The 13,480-nt window shown below is 46.2% G+C and overlaps 1 protein-coding gene across 4 annotated transcripts in view; it reads left to right on the top strand.

Annotated features, from left to right (window-relative positions):
* COPE (COPI coat complex subunit epsilon) overlaps positions 1-11,805 on the top strand; it is a 64,611-nt gene extending 52,806 nt beyond the window's left edge. For 3 of the 4 annotated variants that reach the window (XM_069068519.1, XM_069068643.1, XM_069068436.1), the window contains 6 exons: positions 1,165-1,218; positions 7,400-7,481; positions 9,759-9,914; positions 10,405-10,473; positions 10,799-10,873; positions 11,516-11,805. In XM_069068519.1, the coding sequence (XP_068924620.1) occupies positions 1,165-1,218; positions 7,400-7,481; positions 9,759-9,914; positions 10,405-10,473; positions 10,799-10,873; positions 11,516-11,563 (484 nt within the window). In that variant the 3' untranslated portion in view covers positions 11,564-11,805. The remainder of the gene's footprint in view (positions 1-1,164; positions 1,219-7,399; positions 7,482-9,758; positions 9,915-10,404; positions 10,474-10,798; positions 10,874-11,515) is intronic. The other variant, XM_069068600.1, reaches the window with a different exon arrangement.
* Positions 11,806-13,480: the final 1,675 nt, after the last annotated feature.

The raw sequence follows: 13,480 nt of genomic DNA, 5'->3' as shown, positions 1-13,480 counted from the left end.
GTAGGGAATGTGAAGAGAATCGTTCCCGTTTTACAGATGAGGAAACTGAGTCCTGGAGAGGCAATGCAACTGGCCTCAGGCTACCTAATGAGGCAGGCCCCCTGACTTCACTATGCAACAACAGGCCTTCCTGGAGCATGTCTGAGGAGGTTCTGACAATTGACATCCCATATACAAGAACAAGGCCAGCAATATGACCCTGGGCAAATGACTCTGAACGCCTTCCTTCCTTTCCAACCTGAGATTCTTAGCTATCTGTTTCATGGGATAGCTCTGAGGAACGCACCCTGTAAGCCGTAGAGTGACAGAAATGTCGATTGTTATTGTGATCAAAATTAAAATGAAAAAAGAACCAAGTGGATTTCAGGGGCTAAGGAGAGAAGGATCGTTTGTGGCCACAGCCTTCAGAGAGAGGCTTCCTTGGCTCCAGGGTCTGCCCATGCTTGGGGCTGGGGAGGGATTCCTCCCATGGAGGGGGTGCACTTGCCAACATTCACCAGGCTCTGTGCCTGACACCCTCCTAACGCATCTGGGAGCTTCCGCCTTGAGCCCCCTGGCTTGGAATGCTTAGTCCTGGGTGGCCTGTCAGGTCTGTGCTTCTATTCCAGGTGGAAAGTTTATCACCCAGCAGCCCCAGCTCAGCTGGGCTGACCTGTCCTTTGTGGGCTCGTGATCTGTCCTTTCCTGCTTGGCAGCTTTCAAGCTTTCCTAGTGACTTCATCCTGCACACCTTTTGTGTTGTGTCTCTGAATTTCCCGTCCTTTCTTGTACCCTCCCTTCTCTCTATCCCTGTTTTCCTCCCACTGAGCTTGGGGGTTCCTTGCTTCTTTGTCTTCTTCATTCAGATGCTATTTTTTTTCTGAAATCCTCCTTCATGCTCTGATCCCTCCCTCTCAAATCCCTGTGAACATTTGGGAAGGAGGTTTTCCTAGGGAATGTGTCATGAGGTATGGCTGGGCTGAAGTAGAGAAGATCTGGCCCTGGCTAACCCAGGGGCACTAAGATGTCAGGTGGACCCAGCACTTCTAGGTGACTGATGTGGCCAGCATTGCCCCTAGGGCTTAGGAAAAGGTGGGAAATACTCAGGGTTCCCCGGCCTGTGTCCAACCAACGTGTTAGTAGAGGTTGGAGCTGACCTCCTTTTTTGTCCTTCTTTCCAAACAGCATGGCCATGATTGTGCAGATACTCCTGAAGCTGGACAGATTGGATCTAGCCCGGTAAGATCATATGCCTGATACATCAGAGAACCCTAGACCAACACCTACCTCCCTGAAGCTCGAATCCCCTCTCTGATGTCCCCAAAGGGATCATCCAGCCTCTACTTGCACACCTCCAGTGAGTGCCCCCCAAAAGGAAACCTTTTCTTTCAGACAGATTTACTTGTTAGGAGCCTTATCCTCTGTGCTGAGTGCCCATTTTTGGTAGCCTGGCTGTTGCCTCTAAGGGCCAGCAGAACAAATCTAATTTATCTTCCAGAGGTCAGACTTCCAAGGTGTTTGAAGAGAGATAGCGTGTATCCCCCAAGTCTGCTTTTCTTCAGGCTAAGCATTCCCAGTTCCTTCAGCTAATCCTTGTGCTGCTTGCTTCACAGTCCCTTCCCACTGCCTTCTTTGGGGCATCCTGTACAACACCACAGCCCTCCTGACATGGGGCTCCCAGGCCTGAGCACTGGGGTCTGACCAGGACAGAGACCCAGCCAGGCTGTGCTCTAGGCTCCTGTTGGCCAGTCACTGTATCACTATTACTGCAGTCCAGTAAGCCCCAGGCCTGGTCTCCACAAAATGTATGGGCTTGTGCAGTTTACCTTGGTGGATTTAGGTGTAGGTCTGCCTCCTCCAGTCTCTGGTCTACCCTTCTGGGGTAGAGAACCACTGAGGGCAGACAGACCAGGACTAAAATGCCTACACTTTAGAGATCCTCTGGTTCAATCTCATTGTTTCAGAGGTGAGGGAACAGGCTTGGTGAGGGAGGGTGAGGCATCGTGGAGCTGGGACTGTCACCCAGGTGCTCAGGCATGCCCTCTTTCAAGAGCTTCCTCTGGCCTCTGGTAAGCCACCTTGGAATTCATCTCTAGTCCTTTATGATGTGTCTGCCCTTTTCTCTCCCCAGTGCAGTTATATGGTAAGCCCCTAAAGGGATCATGGGCAGGGCTATTACTACTAGGCATATATTACTTCAGAAAAGTGATGACTCCCTGGTGTCAAACCTCCCTGTGCTTCCCAGCACCAGGACCTCCAGGTCTGATTCCTGGCCTGCTGCACTTCCTCCCAAGGGCCCTGCAGGAAGTGTTTGGGGAGTTCAGTTGAGATATGTTGGCAACAACTAAGAATCCTCTTCACTGGAGCAGGCTTACACACGGAGGGCCCGCAGTGAGAGGCATCCCCCTTTTCTCCTGACCTGGCTTCCCCCTTGGTGAAATGTGGGTCAGTGGTGTTGTGGTACCCGCTTCCCAGAGACTGAGGGACACCTTTTACAAACCCTTCAAGCATCCTGTCAGTGCGAACCAGTCAGACTGTTTGGGATGATTCCTTCTTCCTTTTCAAGCCACTTTTTTGATGTCAAAACCAAGTCAAGTCAGCTGTGCCAGACATTGAGCTACGTGCCAGGGATACAAAGAAACACAAAAACTTGGTCCCTGCCAATAGTCAAGGAGCTCACAGTGTAGTGCATGCCAACAATATACAGATATTGTATACAAGGATAAATTGGGTAAGCAGAGGGAAAGCACTCAGCTTAAGGAAGACTAAGAAGGGTTTCTTGGCCTTCTAAGGCTGTCATGAGAATGGGGGGTTCTTTGTGAGGGAAGAACAAAGAGGCTGAGTCACTGGATCACAGAATATGGGGGGGGGGGTAATAAGAAGACTACAAAGGTGACCAAGGACACCAAAAGGCAAACAGATCTTATATTTGGTCCTATATTTGGCTGGGAATAGGGAGCCACTGGAGGTGACTGAGTATGGCATGACATGGTCAGACCTGCACTTTGAGAAGGTCACTCTGACAGCTGAGTAGAGAATGAATTGGAGTGGGTAGAGGCCAACCAGCAGGCTAGTGCAGAAGCCCAGGGCTGAGGCAGTGGGGGCCTGCACCAAGTGCCAGTAGGGTCACAGGACAGAGCAGGTCCTATCAGAGAGCTAACCAAGGCAGAATTGATAGGATTGGACCACTGATTGCTCGGGGGCCAGGAGGCGGAGCTGTGAGACAGTGAGGAGTCAGTCAAGGATGACCTTCGGCTGCTGCAAGCTTGGGTGACTGGGAGGGTTTGAGAAGAAGGATGATGAGATCGGTGATTCACATAGCCCTTTTATCATCTTCATTTTCAAAATATGTCCTTCCCACCCCTACCCCAGGGCCCCAAGACCCTTACTATAAAGAATTAGAAAGAAAGATAAAAAGGCAGCTCAGCAAATTTAGCAAACACCTCAACCCTGTCTAAGTGTATATGCCGTGTTCCATGCCATAGTTTCCTCTGCAGAAAAGGAGAGAGGGGACCATTTTTTGGTCTTTGGAGCCAACCATGGTCATTTTAATTAGACAGTGTCTTGTTTGAATCTTTTTTCATTCTCTTACATTATTGTAATTACTGTGTATGTTGTGTTCTTGGAACAACTCTCTAAAAACAAACACCTTGAAAGACAGGAGTGCACAGATCAGCACAGTGATCATTCGCGATCGCAGGAGACCGCACTTCCACAAGCCGCCACCCACCTCTGTCCACTTGTTATGCACACTAAGGCATAGATTTTTGGTACACAGCCAGTGCAGAAATTTGTTTGCTTTGTTTATGCATGGTTATCCTAATTGTTTTGTGTTTCTTTTTCCTTTCAGTTGGGATAGAGAATAGAGGGTGAAAGAAAGACAAAAGAAATTTTTGTTCATTAAAAATTTTTTTTTTAATTTTCAAAAGGAAAAATTTCAGCAAAATTAACTGACATCCCAACATATGCAGAGTTCCAAACCTCTGGTCCCTCACTTCTGTGAAAAAGTAGAGTTATCTTCTCAGATCTCTTCTTAGGAGCCAAGCTCAGTCATTATAATTCAATTTTCATTGTTTTTGTTTTTCCATTTATATTCTTGTAACTATGTGCATTACTTTCTTGGTTCTGCTTACTTTACTTTGCATCAGTGCATGCTTCTCTGTAGTCATCATACTGGTAGTTTCTTACACAATCCAGCAGTAATTTTCCATTACATTTAGGAACTACAACGTGTTTATCCATTCCCCAACCGATTGGTACCCACCTCATTTTTGATTCTTTGCTATTACAAAAAAAGCTATTATAAATATTTTGTTGTGTATGGAAGCTTGGGTTGGTTTTCTTTTGGGGGGGGGTTTATTTTCAGGTCTGTATTCTCTTCCTTTTTCTTCTACCTCTTCCAATAAGAAAGCAAGGGGAAAAAAAACAATCACAAACATATAGTCAAGCAAAGCAAATACCTATATTGACCATGTCCAAAAAAATGCCCTGATCTGCTGAGTCCATCAGTTCTCTATCTGGAGGAGGGCAGCATGTTTCATCATGAGTCTTTCAGAACTGCTATGGGTCATTAAGTTTTTCCAAGTTGTCTTTTTTTTGCTTTTTGGGGGGCAATTGAGGTTAAGTGACTTGCCCAAGGTCACATGGCTAGTTTTTGTGTTAAGTGTCTGAGGATGGATTTTAACTCAGGTCCTCCTGACTCCAGGGCTGGTGCTCTATTCACTGTGCCACCTAGCCACTCCAAAGTTGTTTGTCTTTACGATATTTTTGTTATTATAGAAATTGTTTTCCTATTCTGCTCATGTCACTTTGTATCAGTTCATACAAGTCTTTCCAGGTTTTTCTGAAATCATCCCCCTCATCACTTCTTACAGCGTAATAATTCCATCAGATCATAATAATAGCTAGCATTTACATAGCCCTTTAAGGTTTTCAAAGCACTTTACAAATATTATTTCATTTAATCTTCACAACAACCCTGAGAGGTAGATAATAACCCTGTTATTATCTTGATTTTACAGTTAAGAAAACTGAGACAGACTTTCCTTACTTGATAAATGGTCAAAGGATATGAACAGTTTTCAGAAGAAGAAATCAAAGCTATCGATAGTCACATGACAGAATGTTCCAGATCACTGATGACTAGGGAAATTTAAATTAAAATAAAACTAGGATACCACCTGACACCTGTCAGATTGGCTAACATGACACCAAAGGAAAATGACAAATGCTGGAGGAGATGTAGGGAAATCAAGACCTTAATTAACTGTTGGTAGAGTTGTGAACTGATCCAGTCATTCAGGAAAACAATTTGGAACAACACTCAAAGTGCTCTAAAACTGTGTGTACCCCTTGAGTCAGCAATATCACTACCAGATCTGTATCCCAAAGAGAACAAAGAAAAAGGAAAAGGACCTATTTATACAAAAATATTTATAGGAGCCCTTTTTGTGGTGGCAAAGAATTGGAAAGTGAGAGGATGCCCATCAATTGAGGAATGGCTGAACAAGTCATGGTATATGATTGTGATGGAATACTATTGTGCTATAAGAAATGACAGCTAGGATGGTTTTAGAAAAACGTAGGAAGACTTATATGAACTAATACAGAGTTCAGTGAACAGAACCAGGAGAACATTGCACACAATCTGGCCTCACACCCATTGGTGAGTTAGGGAGGTGTGTGAAGGCATGTGAAGACTTTTCCCAGTGAAATGGGTAGATGAGAATGGTTTGTATCAGTGGCCATGAAGGCAGCTGAAGCAGGTGCTATGGAGAGCTTAGATGCCAAAGTCATCCACTGGAATCCTGGGCCATCACCAGTCCTCTTGACTTTTGTCCTGTCACTGGACTTTGATGGCTTTGTAAGAGAGAGTGAAGCTGAAGACTTTGTGAAACTCTGCCTCACTTAAATCCAGTTGTCCCATGATGTCATTGATCCTCTTCGAAAATGAAGGACAAAAAACAAAACAGCAGCAGTAGTATCAGTATTGTAACAATGATCAACTGTGAAAGACTTGGCTCTGATGGAGACCACAATACAGGACAGTCCGAAGGACTCAGGATGAAAGATGCTGTCCACCTCCAGAGAGAACTGAGGGCTGGGAATGCAGAGTGAAGCACACTCTTCTCCTTTGTTTTTATTGCTCTTTCTTGCTTCTGTTTTCTTTCACAATGTGGTTAATATGGAAATATGTTTTGTGTGACTTAACATGTATAATCGATAAGAGGCAGGAGGGAGGGAGAATATTTGGAATTCAAAGCTTTTTAAAATGAGTATTAATTTTTTTTACATAGAATTGGGAAATATTTAATGAAATTTTAAAAAATTGAAAAGAAAGCTGAAGCAGACTGAGGGGAAGTGACTTGTCCAAGGTTGCACAGCTAGTAGTATCTGAGGTAGGATTTGAATTCAGCTCTTCCTGACTCCGGTTCTATCTACTGTGCCACCTTACTGCCTCATTCATGTACCATATGCCATATATCATAAGTTCAGGCATTTCACATTTGATTGGCACCCCTTCAGTTTCTAATTCTTTGCTACCAGAAAAAAAAGCTGCTATCAATACTTTTGCTCATATGAATCGTTTTCCTCTTTCTTTGGTCTCTTTGGGGTAGAGACCTAGTAGTGGTATCCCTGGGTCAAAGGGTGTAGGCAGTTTTATAGCCTTTTGGGTGTAGTTCCAAGTTGCTCTCCATAATGCCTGGACCAACTCACTGTTGTACCAACAATGCATTAATGTATATTATTTTCCCACAGCCCCATTTTCTTTTTTTACCAACTTTTCCAATCCAGGGCTTAACACAGTGCCTGATACATCCTAAGTGCTTATGAATGTTTGTTGACTGATGGGTGTGAGATGGTACCTCAGATTTGTTTTAATTTGTATTTTTTTGCTATTTTTGTATTTAATTTGTATTTTTCTAATTATTAGTTTTACATAATTTTTTTCATGTAACTATTTATAGTTTGCTTTTCTTCCTCTGAAAACTGCCTATTCATATCCTTTGCCTATTTATCAATTGGGGAATGACTCTTATTCTTATAAATTTGATTCATTTCCTTATATAGCTTAGAAATAAGACCTTTATCAGAGAAACTTGGCACAAAGATTTTTTTCCAGTTTCCTGCTTATCTTCTAATTTTGCTTGTGCACAAACTTTTTAATTTTATGAAATTAAAATCGTCCATCTGACTTCCTGTGAACCTCTAATCTCTTGTTTTGTCATGAGTTGTATAGGACCTTTCTACCTTTATCTTCCTTGGGATGTGTTTCTAGCAGTCTGATCTCTGGGTCAAAGGGTATGGACTTAAAAAAAAATGTAAATTGCTTTCAAGTATAGTTGGGTGGATTCATGTATTGCTGTGCCAGTTTTCCAGAGCTTCTTTCTTGGTCCTGATTTTCCTTTCTTTGCTACAGCAAGGAGCTAAAAAGGATGCAGGAGCAAGATGAAGATGCCACTCTGACGCAGCTGGCCACTGCCTGGGTCAATCTGGCCATGGTGAGTCCCCCAGAGCAAAGGGAGGCCTTGCTAGCGATGAGAAGCCAGGCCGGCTTCCCAGAGCAGGCAGCTTCCTGTACTGAGTGAACCAGTGAATGTGACATGCAGCTGTAGCCATGTTCCCGCTTCAGCCGCTCCATGGGCAGTAATCTGCTGAGGGGAAGTGCACTCTCTTTTCCTTTCCAGTGACCTTACATCTTTTGCTACTAGAAAGGACTGTGGTGTAAAAAGAAGCATAAAGACCCACATCAGGATAGTGACCCTAAGCCAATATCTGGATGTCCAACCAGGCTCTGAGTCTCTCTTAGGCTGTCCCCAAGAGGGAGAATGCCTTGGTAACGGGGGACTCCATGCTGCAGGGAATCTGTTCCATTATTGGGCAGATTGTTAAGTAGTTCTTCCTCCTCTTGAGCAGAAATCTACCTCCTGGTAGGACAGTTCTCCCTTCTGGGGAGCACATCTAGTCTGTCTTCCCCATGATGGCTCCTCTGAGCCTGAAGACGTCAGTCCAGATTTCCCTTCAGTCGTTCTTTTCCAAGCTGAACATCCCTGGTTGTTTCATTCAATGCACTTGTTAATCTCAGTTCTGCCTTCTGGGACCACATGAAATATACAGAGACAGTCTCTTTATCATCTTCTTCTCTTGAACTCCAAGCGTGGGCCATGCAGAGCATGGATACTTCTAGCAAATGGGTGGGATGAATGGCTGTTTAGGGGATGACCTAGTCGTGTGTGTGTGTGTGTGTGTGTGTGTGTGTGTGTCTGTGGTGATGCTTGACTGGTCCTGCCAAGCGTAGATATACGGTATGTCCATAGCAAGAGGGCCTGAAGCTACAGGTCCCATCAATGAAAAATTTCCATGCGTGCAACTCAGCCAGTCATCCCCAGTCAGAGAATGTGAGACTTGACTTTTATCATCCATTTTGAGTTGGAGCTGGACTGTTTTCCTTTGAGATCTGTCCCTTTTTCCCAGGGCTGCCTGGCTGCCCAGGATAATAGTGGGCCCACTTGCTTCTCTGCCTTGCCTGAGGGTTCAGGGCTGACTCTTCCTGCAGACCAGCGACCTCACATGTCCTGTGTCCTCTCTGGGAGTTTACTAGTTCTATCTCTTTCTGTTTTGGTCCATTTTCAGAATGATGAAGCCAGGCCCTTCCTTTCTTTCTACTCCTCTCTCTCTTGGCAGTCTGGCCTGTCCCTGGCTGGGCTTTCCAGGTTTCTGACAAGTTTTTTTGTTGGACAACTGATCACTGTTTTCAGAAGGCTCTCTTAGGAACACACAAGGCATTCATAGGCATTCACCTAGGCTGGGTCAAGTGCCAGTGTTCTAGAGCCCAACAGATTTGTTTCCCCAAACCTTGGACCTTTTTCCCTGGCTTGATTTTTGTACAGAAAACAAGATTCCGGCTTGTAGAGTGTTCGACTTGCCTCGCTTTTCTTAGTGAGGAGGCTAGAACTGCCTCACTGCCAGTAACTGAATGAATTCCAGAGCTCAGGCTGTATGTTTCACTTCTTGCCTTTTCAGAGATGTGGGGGTCGGAACCATCAAGGCCTCTGAGGGACACAAAAGCAGTTACTTTAGTGACTGGCATACCAGATCTGCAGCTGAGAGGCCTGAGTTCTGCTACTGATTCTGTGTCTGGATTTGTTCATGTTTGTTCTCTTTTCTGGGCCTCAGTTTCCCTGTACATAAAATGAAGGGTGAGAGGTAGCTGAGTATAACAGATGCAGTGGGTGATCTTACCTCTCTGGCATTCTCTGTGCTCAAGTGCCTCCTGGCTCTGACCTTCTCTGCTCAAAGACAATCCATCTTGAGATTCTTTCATTCTGTGATAAATTAGGGTCAGGCATCTTTGTCTCTCTCTTAAAGTTAAAGATAAGTTGTCCGTTTGCATTGGTGGAGGGCATTTCTTCTGTACTGGGACTTTCCTACCCAGATAAAATCAAATGTCTAAACAAGGGGGGAAAAAAGTCGGGCATCTCCAAGTTCCTGGCTTTGGTTGTTCACATTCTGTGTATTTTCTGATATTCTGCTTGCCACAGAGCCACCTGGTTCTGACATTCTGGGCTCTAGAAGGCCTCCCAGATCTCGAGGTTCTTTGTGTCTTTGGTAAATTAGTGGGCTTGTCTCCCTAGCTGCAGGACATGACAGTGGGTCTGGGAAGGGAAGCCTGTTATCATTGGATTCTTGGGTGATTGGACAGAAAGATGGGAAGCGCAGTTGTCCCTGGGTGGTGGCAGGGCAGGCCTCCAAGGTGTAACAGTTGTGTCTTCTTGTAGGGTGGTGAGAAGCTGCAGGATGCCTATTACATCTTCCAGGAGATGGCGGATAAGTGCTCCTCCACCCTGCTCCTGCTCAATGGCCAAGCTGCCTGCTATATGGCCCAGGGCAAATGGGAGGATGCAGAGGGAGTGCTCCAAGAGGCACTTGACAAGGTTAGCTTCCAGACCCCATGGAAAGCAGGCATGCCTTCGTTTCCAAATGGGGCCCTGGCAGCACCCAGTATTATGCTTAGAGGATCACCTCTCCACCAGAGGCAGGCAGCCTGGGGTAGCTCCTAGCTGGGGGCCCATGGATAAGTCACCTCTGTAAAGTGGGGGTGACAAAGTTTACCCCGCTGCCTGACCTTTGTTTAAAAGGGTTAGATTTGGCATCACAGACCTGTGTTTGGATCTTTCTTCTGAGTCACCTGCTCAGCTAGGGACTAGGTCAAGTCCTATAACCCCCAAGTACACCAGGCCCCTTGAAAAGACTCTAGAGCTACCAAAGGGGCTGATCCCAGTTGCCAGAGGATATTACTCACAGACACGATGAAGTCACCAGTCCTAGGCAAAAGAAGATCACTGAGTCTTTGTGGGGAGGTTGGGGAGGGAAGAAAACAAGCTTCTGTCTTCATCCTGGACCACCTGTCCTTGTTGCTTCCAGGACAGCAGCCACCCAGAGACTCTTATCAATCTCATTGTCTTGTCCCAGCACCTGGGGAAGGCCCCTGAGGTAAGATCCCCTCACTCTTTCCCCATTTCCCTCCCTGGTGCTCAGGCCTGTGCCCCAGTGACTATGGAGGACACAGGAGACAGCTGGGGCTGTCCAAAAATAGACTCTGCCGCATCGGCCGTCACTAGAGGTGTCCAGAGCAAGGGCTGATGAGTGTGTGGCATCTGAGGAGGGAGCGGAGGGCGGGGGAGGGTGCAGGACAGTTTTCTCAAAGAAGAGGCCTCAGAGGGCGGGTGTAGGGAAGAGAAAAATTTAGGAGACAGAACAAGTATTGGGGGCATGGCAAGTCATCTAATAGGATAAATGATCTTTCTTCCTGCCCTAGGTCACGAATAGATACTTGTCACAACTGAAAGATGCCCACCGGTCCCACCCATTCATCAAAGAATACCAGAGCAAGGTAAACATCCACCCCCCAGTCCTTCCCAATTCATCCAGTTACCCAATGGCACCCCAGACTCTCCTCTGTAGGCTGTGTCCTTGATGAGGCCAGACTGGGCCAGCCTTCTCCTGCCTGGGTGGGCAGACCCCACCTGGAATCTTGGGTCTAGTTTTGGTTCCCCCATTTTAAGGGGTACATTTAAGTCTTTCAGAAGATCTTATGTGAAGAGCTGAAAGTGCCCTTAAAAGCCATTCAGACCACCCACTCCTTTTTATGGATGAGGAAACTGAGCCCCAGAAAGGCTAAGTTCCAAGGGAGAGACAGCTGGATATGAATTCAGGGCCTGTCTGACTCCAAATCTGTGGCTTGTTCTATACCATGGAGAGCTCCCCCTGGGAAGAGGGATTAAGGCTTAGAGGACAGATCCAGAAGGCTCTCTCTTGGAAACAGATTTCAGCTCTCTGTAAGAAAGAACTTTCTAAGAGTGGAGATATGCATCATGGGAGGAATTTCAGCAGGAGCTGGAACAAGCCTTCGTCTAGGCCACTGTAAAGGAGGGAGCTGAATTAGATGCCCTGTTGAGGTCACTTCCTCCTCAGAACTTTTGGGAAATTTGTAAGAGACTGATGGGGTTCCCCTCCCTTTTGTTTTCTGTTGAAGGAAAATGATTTTGACCGGCTGGCTCTGCAATACGCTCCGAGTGCATGAGAAGGGCCACAGGGGATTTGTGGAGAGCCCTGGACTCTCCTCCCCTAGAAAGGAAGAAAACCGCCCTCGGCTGGCCAGTCTTCCCAAAGCGAAGCATTCGGCTTTCCATTCAGGACCATTCCTTTCAGAGCTAAAGTGTTGCCCTTTCTTGCAGGCTCTCCCAGCCTTCCTTAGCTCCTTCTGAGGACTCTGGGCCAGGCTCCCAGCCACAGCACCTTTTCCAATAAAGGCTTTTCATTAAAGGACACTGGCACGTGTCCCATGGTGGGGTGGGGGGGTCAGGGCCCCACCTGGGTCCCTGGGGGCCGAGGAGGCTGAACAAGGATTCTATGCCTCCTGCCTGTGGGACCCTGGGCAAGGCCCTTGCTCGCTTTTTCTTCCTGCTTATAAAATGAGGGAGGATACTGCTCGTGCTCCACATCCTGAACGCTCCCCTCTGGAAGTGGCCATTGTGATCATGATGTCAGAGCTCCCTGAACCACGCCCTGCTCTCCTGATGCATCTGCTGTCCCTTGGGCTTATCCTCCTGGGCCAGATGGGAGTATTAATTGCTCTACACATGTGAATAACTTAAAATGAACATCCTGGGAGGGGCTGGGGGCTAGGAGCAATTTATCCACAGTTTTATAAGCGAAGAAACAAGCTCAGAGTGGGAGGAGTCTGAGGGCTTTGGGCCCAGTGACACCTAACCTCTCTGCAGCCTTTGACGCTGTCGTCACCTTCTTGCTTATGTTCTAGTTCCACTCCTCCTGGTTCTCCAGAAGGTCCAAAAGCTCCTTGCCAGGCTTCTTTGGTGAATCTTCATCCAGGTCCCATCTGCTGACCCAGCACTGCCCCAGCACTGCCCTGGCTCCTCTTCTCCCTCCATACCATTTCACTTGGTGATCACATGAGCTGCCATGGGTCTCGTCATCATCTTTATTTGGATGATTTTCAGGTCTTTTTAATCAGTCCTAATCTCTCTTATAACCTCCATCTCCACAGTGTCCAAAACTGAACTCCTCTTTCCCTCAAACCCTCCCCTGCTCCTCATTTGCCTATTACTGTAGAGGGCAACAAGTCCCCATTGCCCAGGCTCACAACCTAGGTGTCATCCTGGCCTCACTCTCCCCCCCAGATCCAGGCTGCTGTCAAGGCCTGTCCATTCATCCTACCTTCCCATCTCTCATGTCCCCTCCTTTCTCTGCTCTGACACTCACCACCTAGATGCTGGCCCTCATCACATCACACTTGGACTGTGGGCCATAGCCTGCTGGCTGGTATTCTCGCTATAAGGTTTTCCCAGTTGCTGCCCATCCTCCACTGAGCTGTCACATGGATCTTCACCCTCCCCCCAACTTAATAGTATTTTATTTTTTTCCAATTATATGTAAAGATAATTTTCAACATTCACTTTTATAAGATTTTGAGCTCCATATTTTTTTCTCCCTCCTTCCCTCCCCCTTCACCAAGACAGCAAGCAATCTTATATATGTGACACATGTACAATCATATTAAACCTATTTATTTGTCATGTTGTGAAAGAAGAATCAGAACAAAAGGGAGAGCTACAAGAAAGGGGAAAAAAAGTTAAAATAGTCTACTTTTATCTGCATTCAGACTCCATAATTCTTTCTCTGGATGTGGTTAGCATTTTCCCTCATGAGTCTTGGAATTGTCTGAGATCATTGTATTGTTGAGAAGGACTAAGTGTATCATAGTTGAGATGCACAGTGTTGCTGTACTGTGTAGAATGTTCTCCAGGTTCTGCTCACTTCACTCAGCATCAGTTCATGTAAGGCTTTCCAGGTTTTTCTGAAATCTGCCAGTTCATCTTTCTCTTTCTTTTTCTTTCTCTTTCTCTCTTTTTCTCTTTCTCTTCCTTCCTTCTTTCCTTCCTTCCTTCCTTCCTTCCTTCCTTCCTTCCTTCCTTCCTTC

The sequence above is a fragment of the Petaurus breviceps genome, unplaced genomic scaffold (genome assembly GCF_028583685.1).
Source record: "Petaurus breviceps papuanus isolate PSGF00001 unplaced genomic scaffold, PetGlider_PUasm1.0 108, whole genome shotgun sequence".
Classification (NCBI taxonomy): Eukaryota; Metazoa; Chordata; class Mammalia; order Diprotodontia; family Petauridae; genus Petaurus; species Petaurus breviceps.
This window is presented reverse-complemented; position numbering and strand designations above follow the sequence as displayed.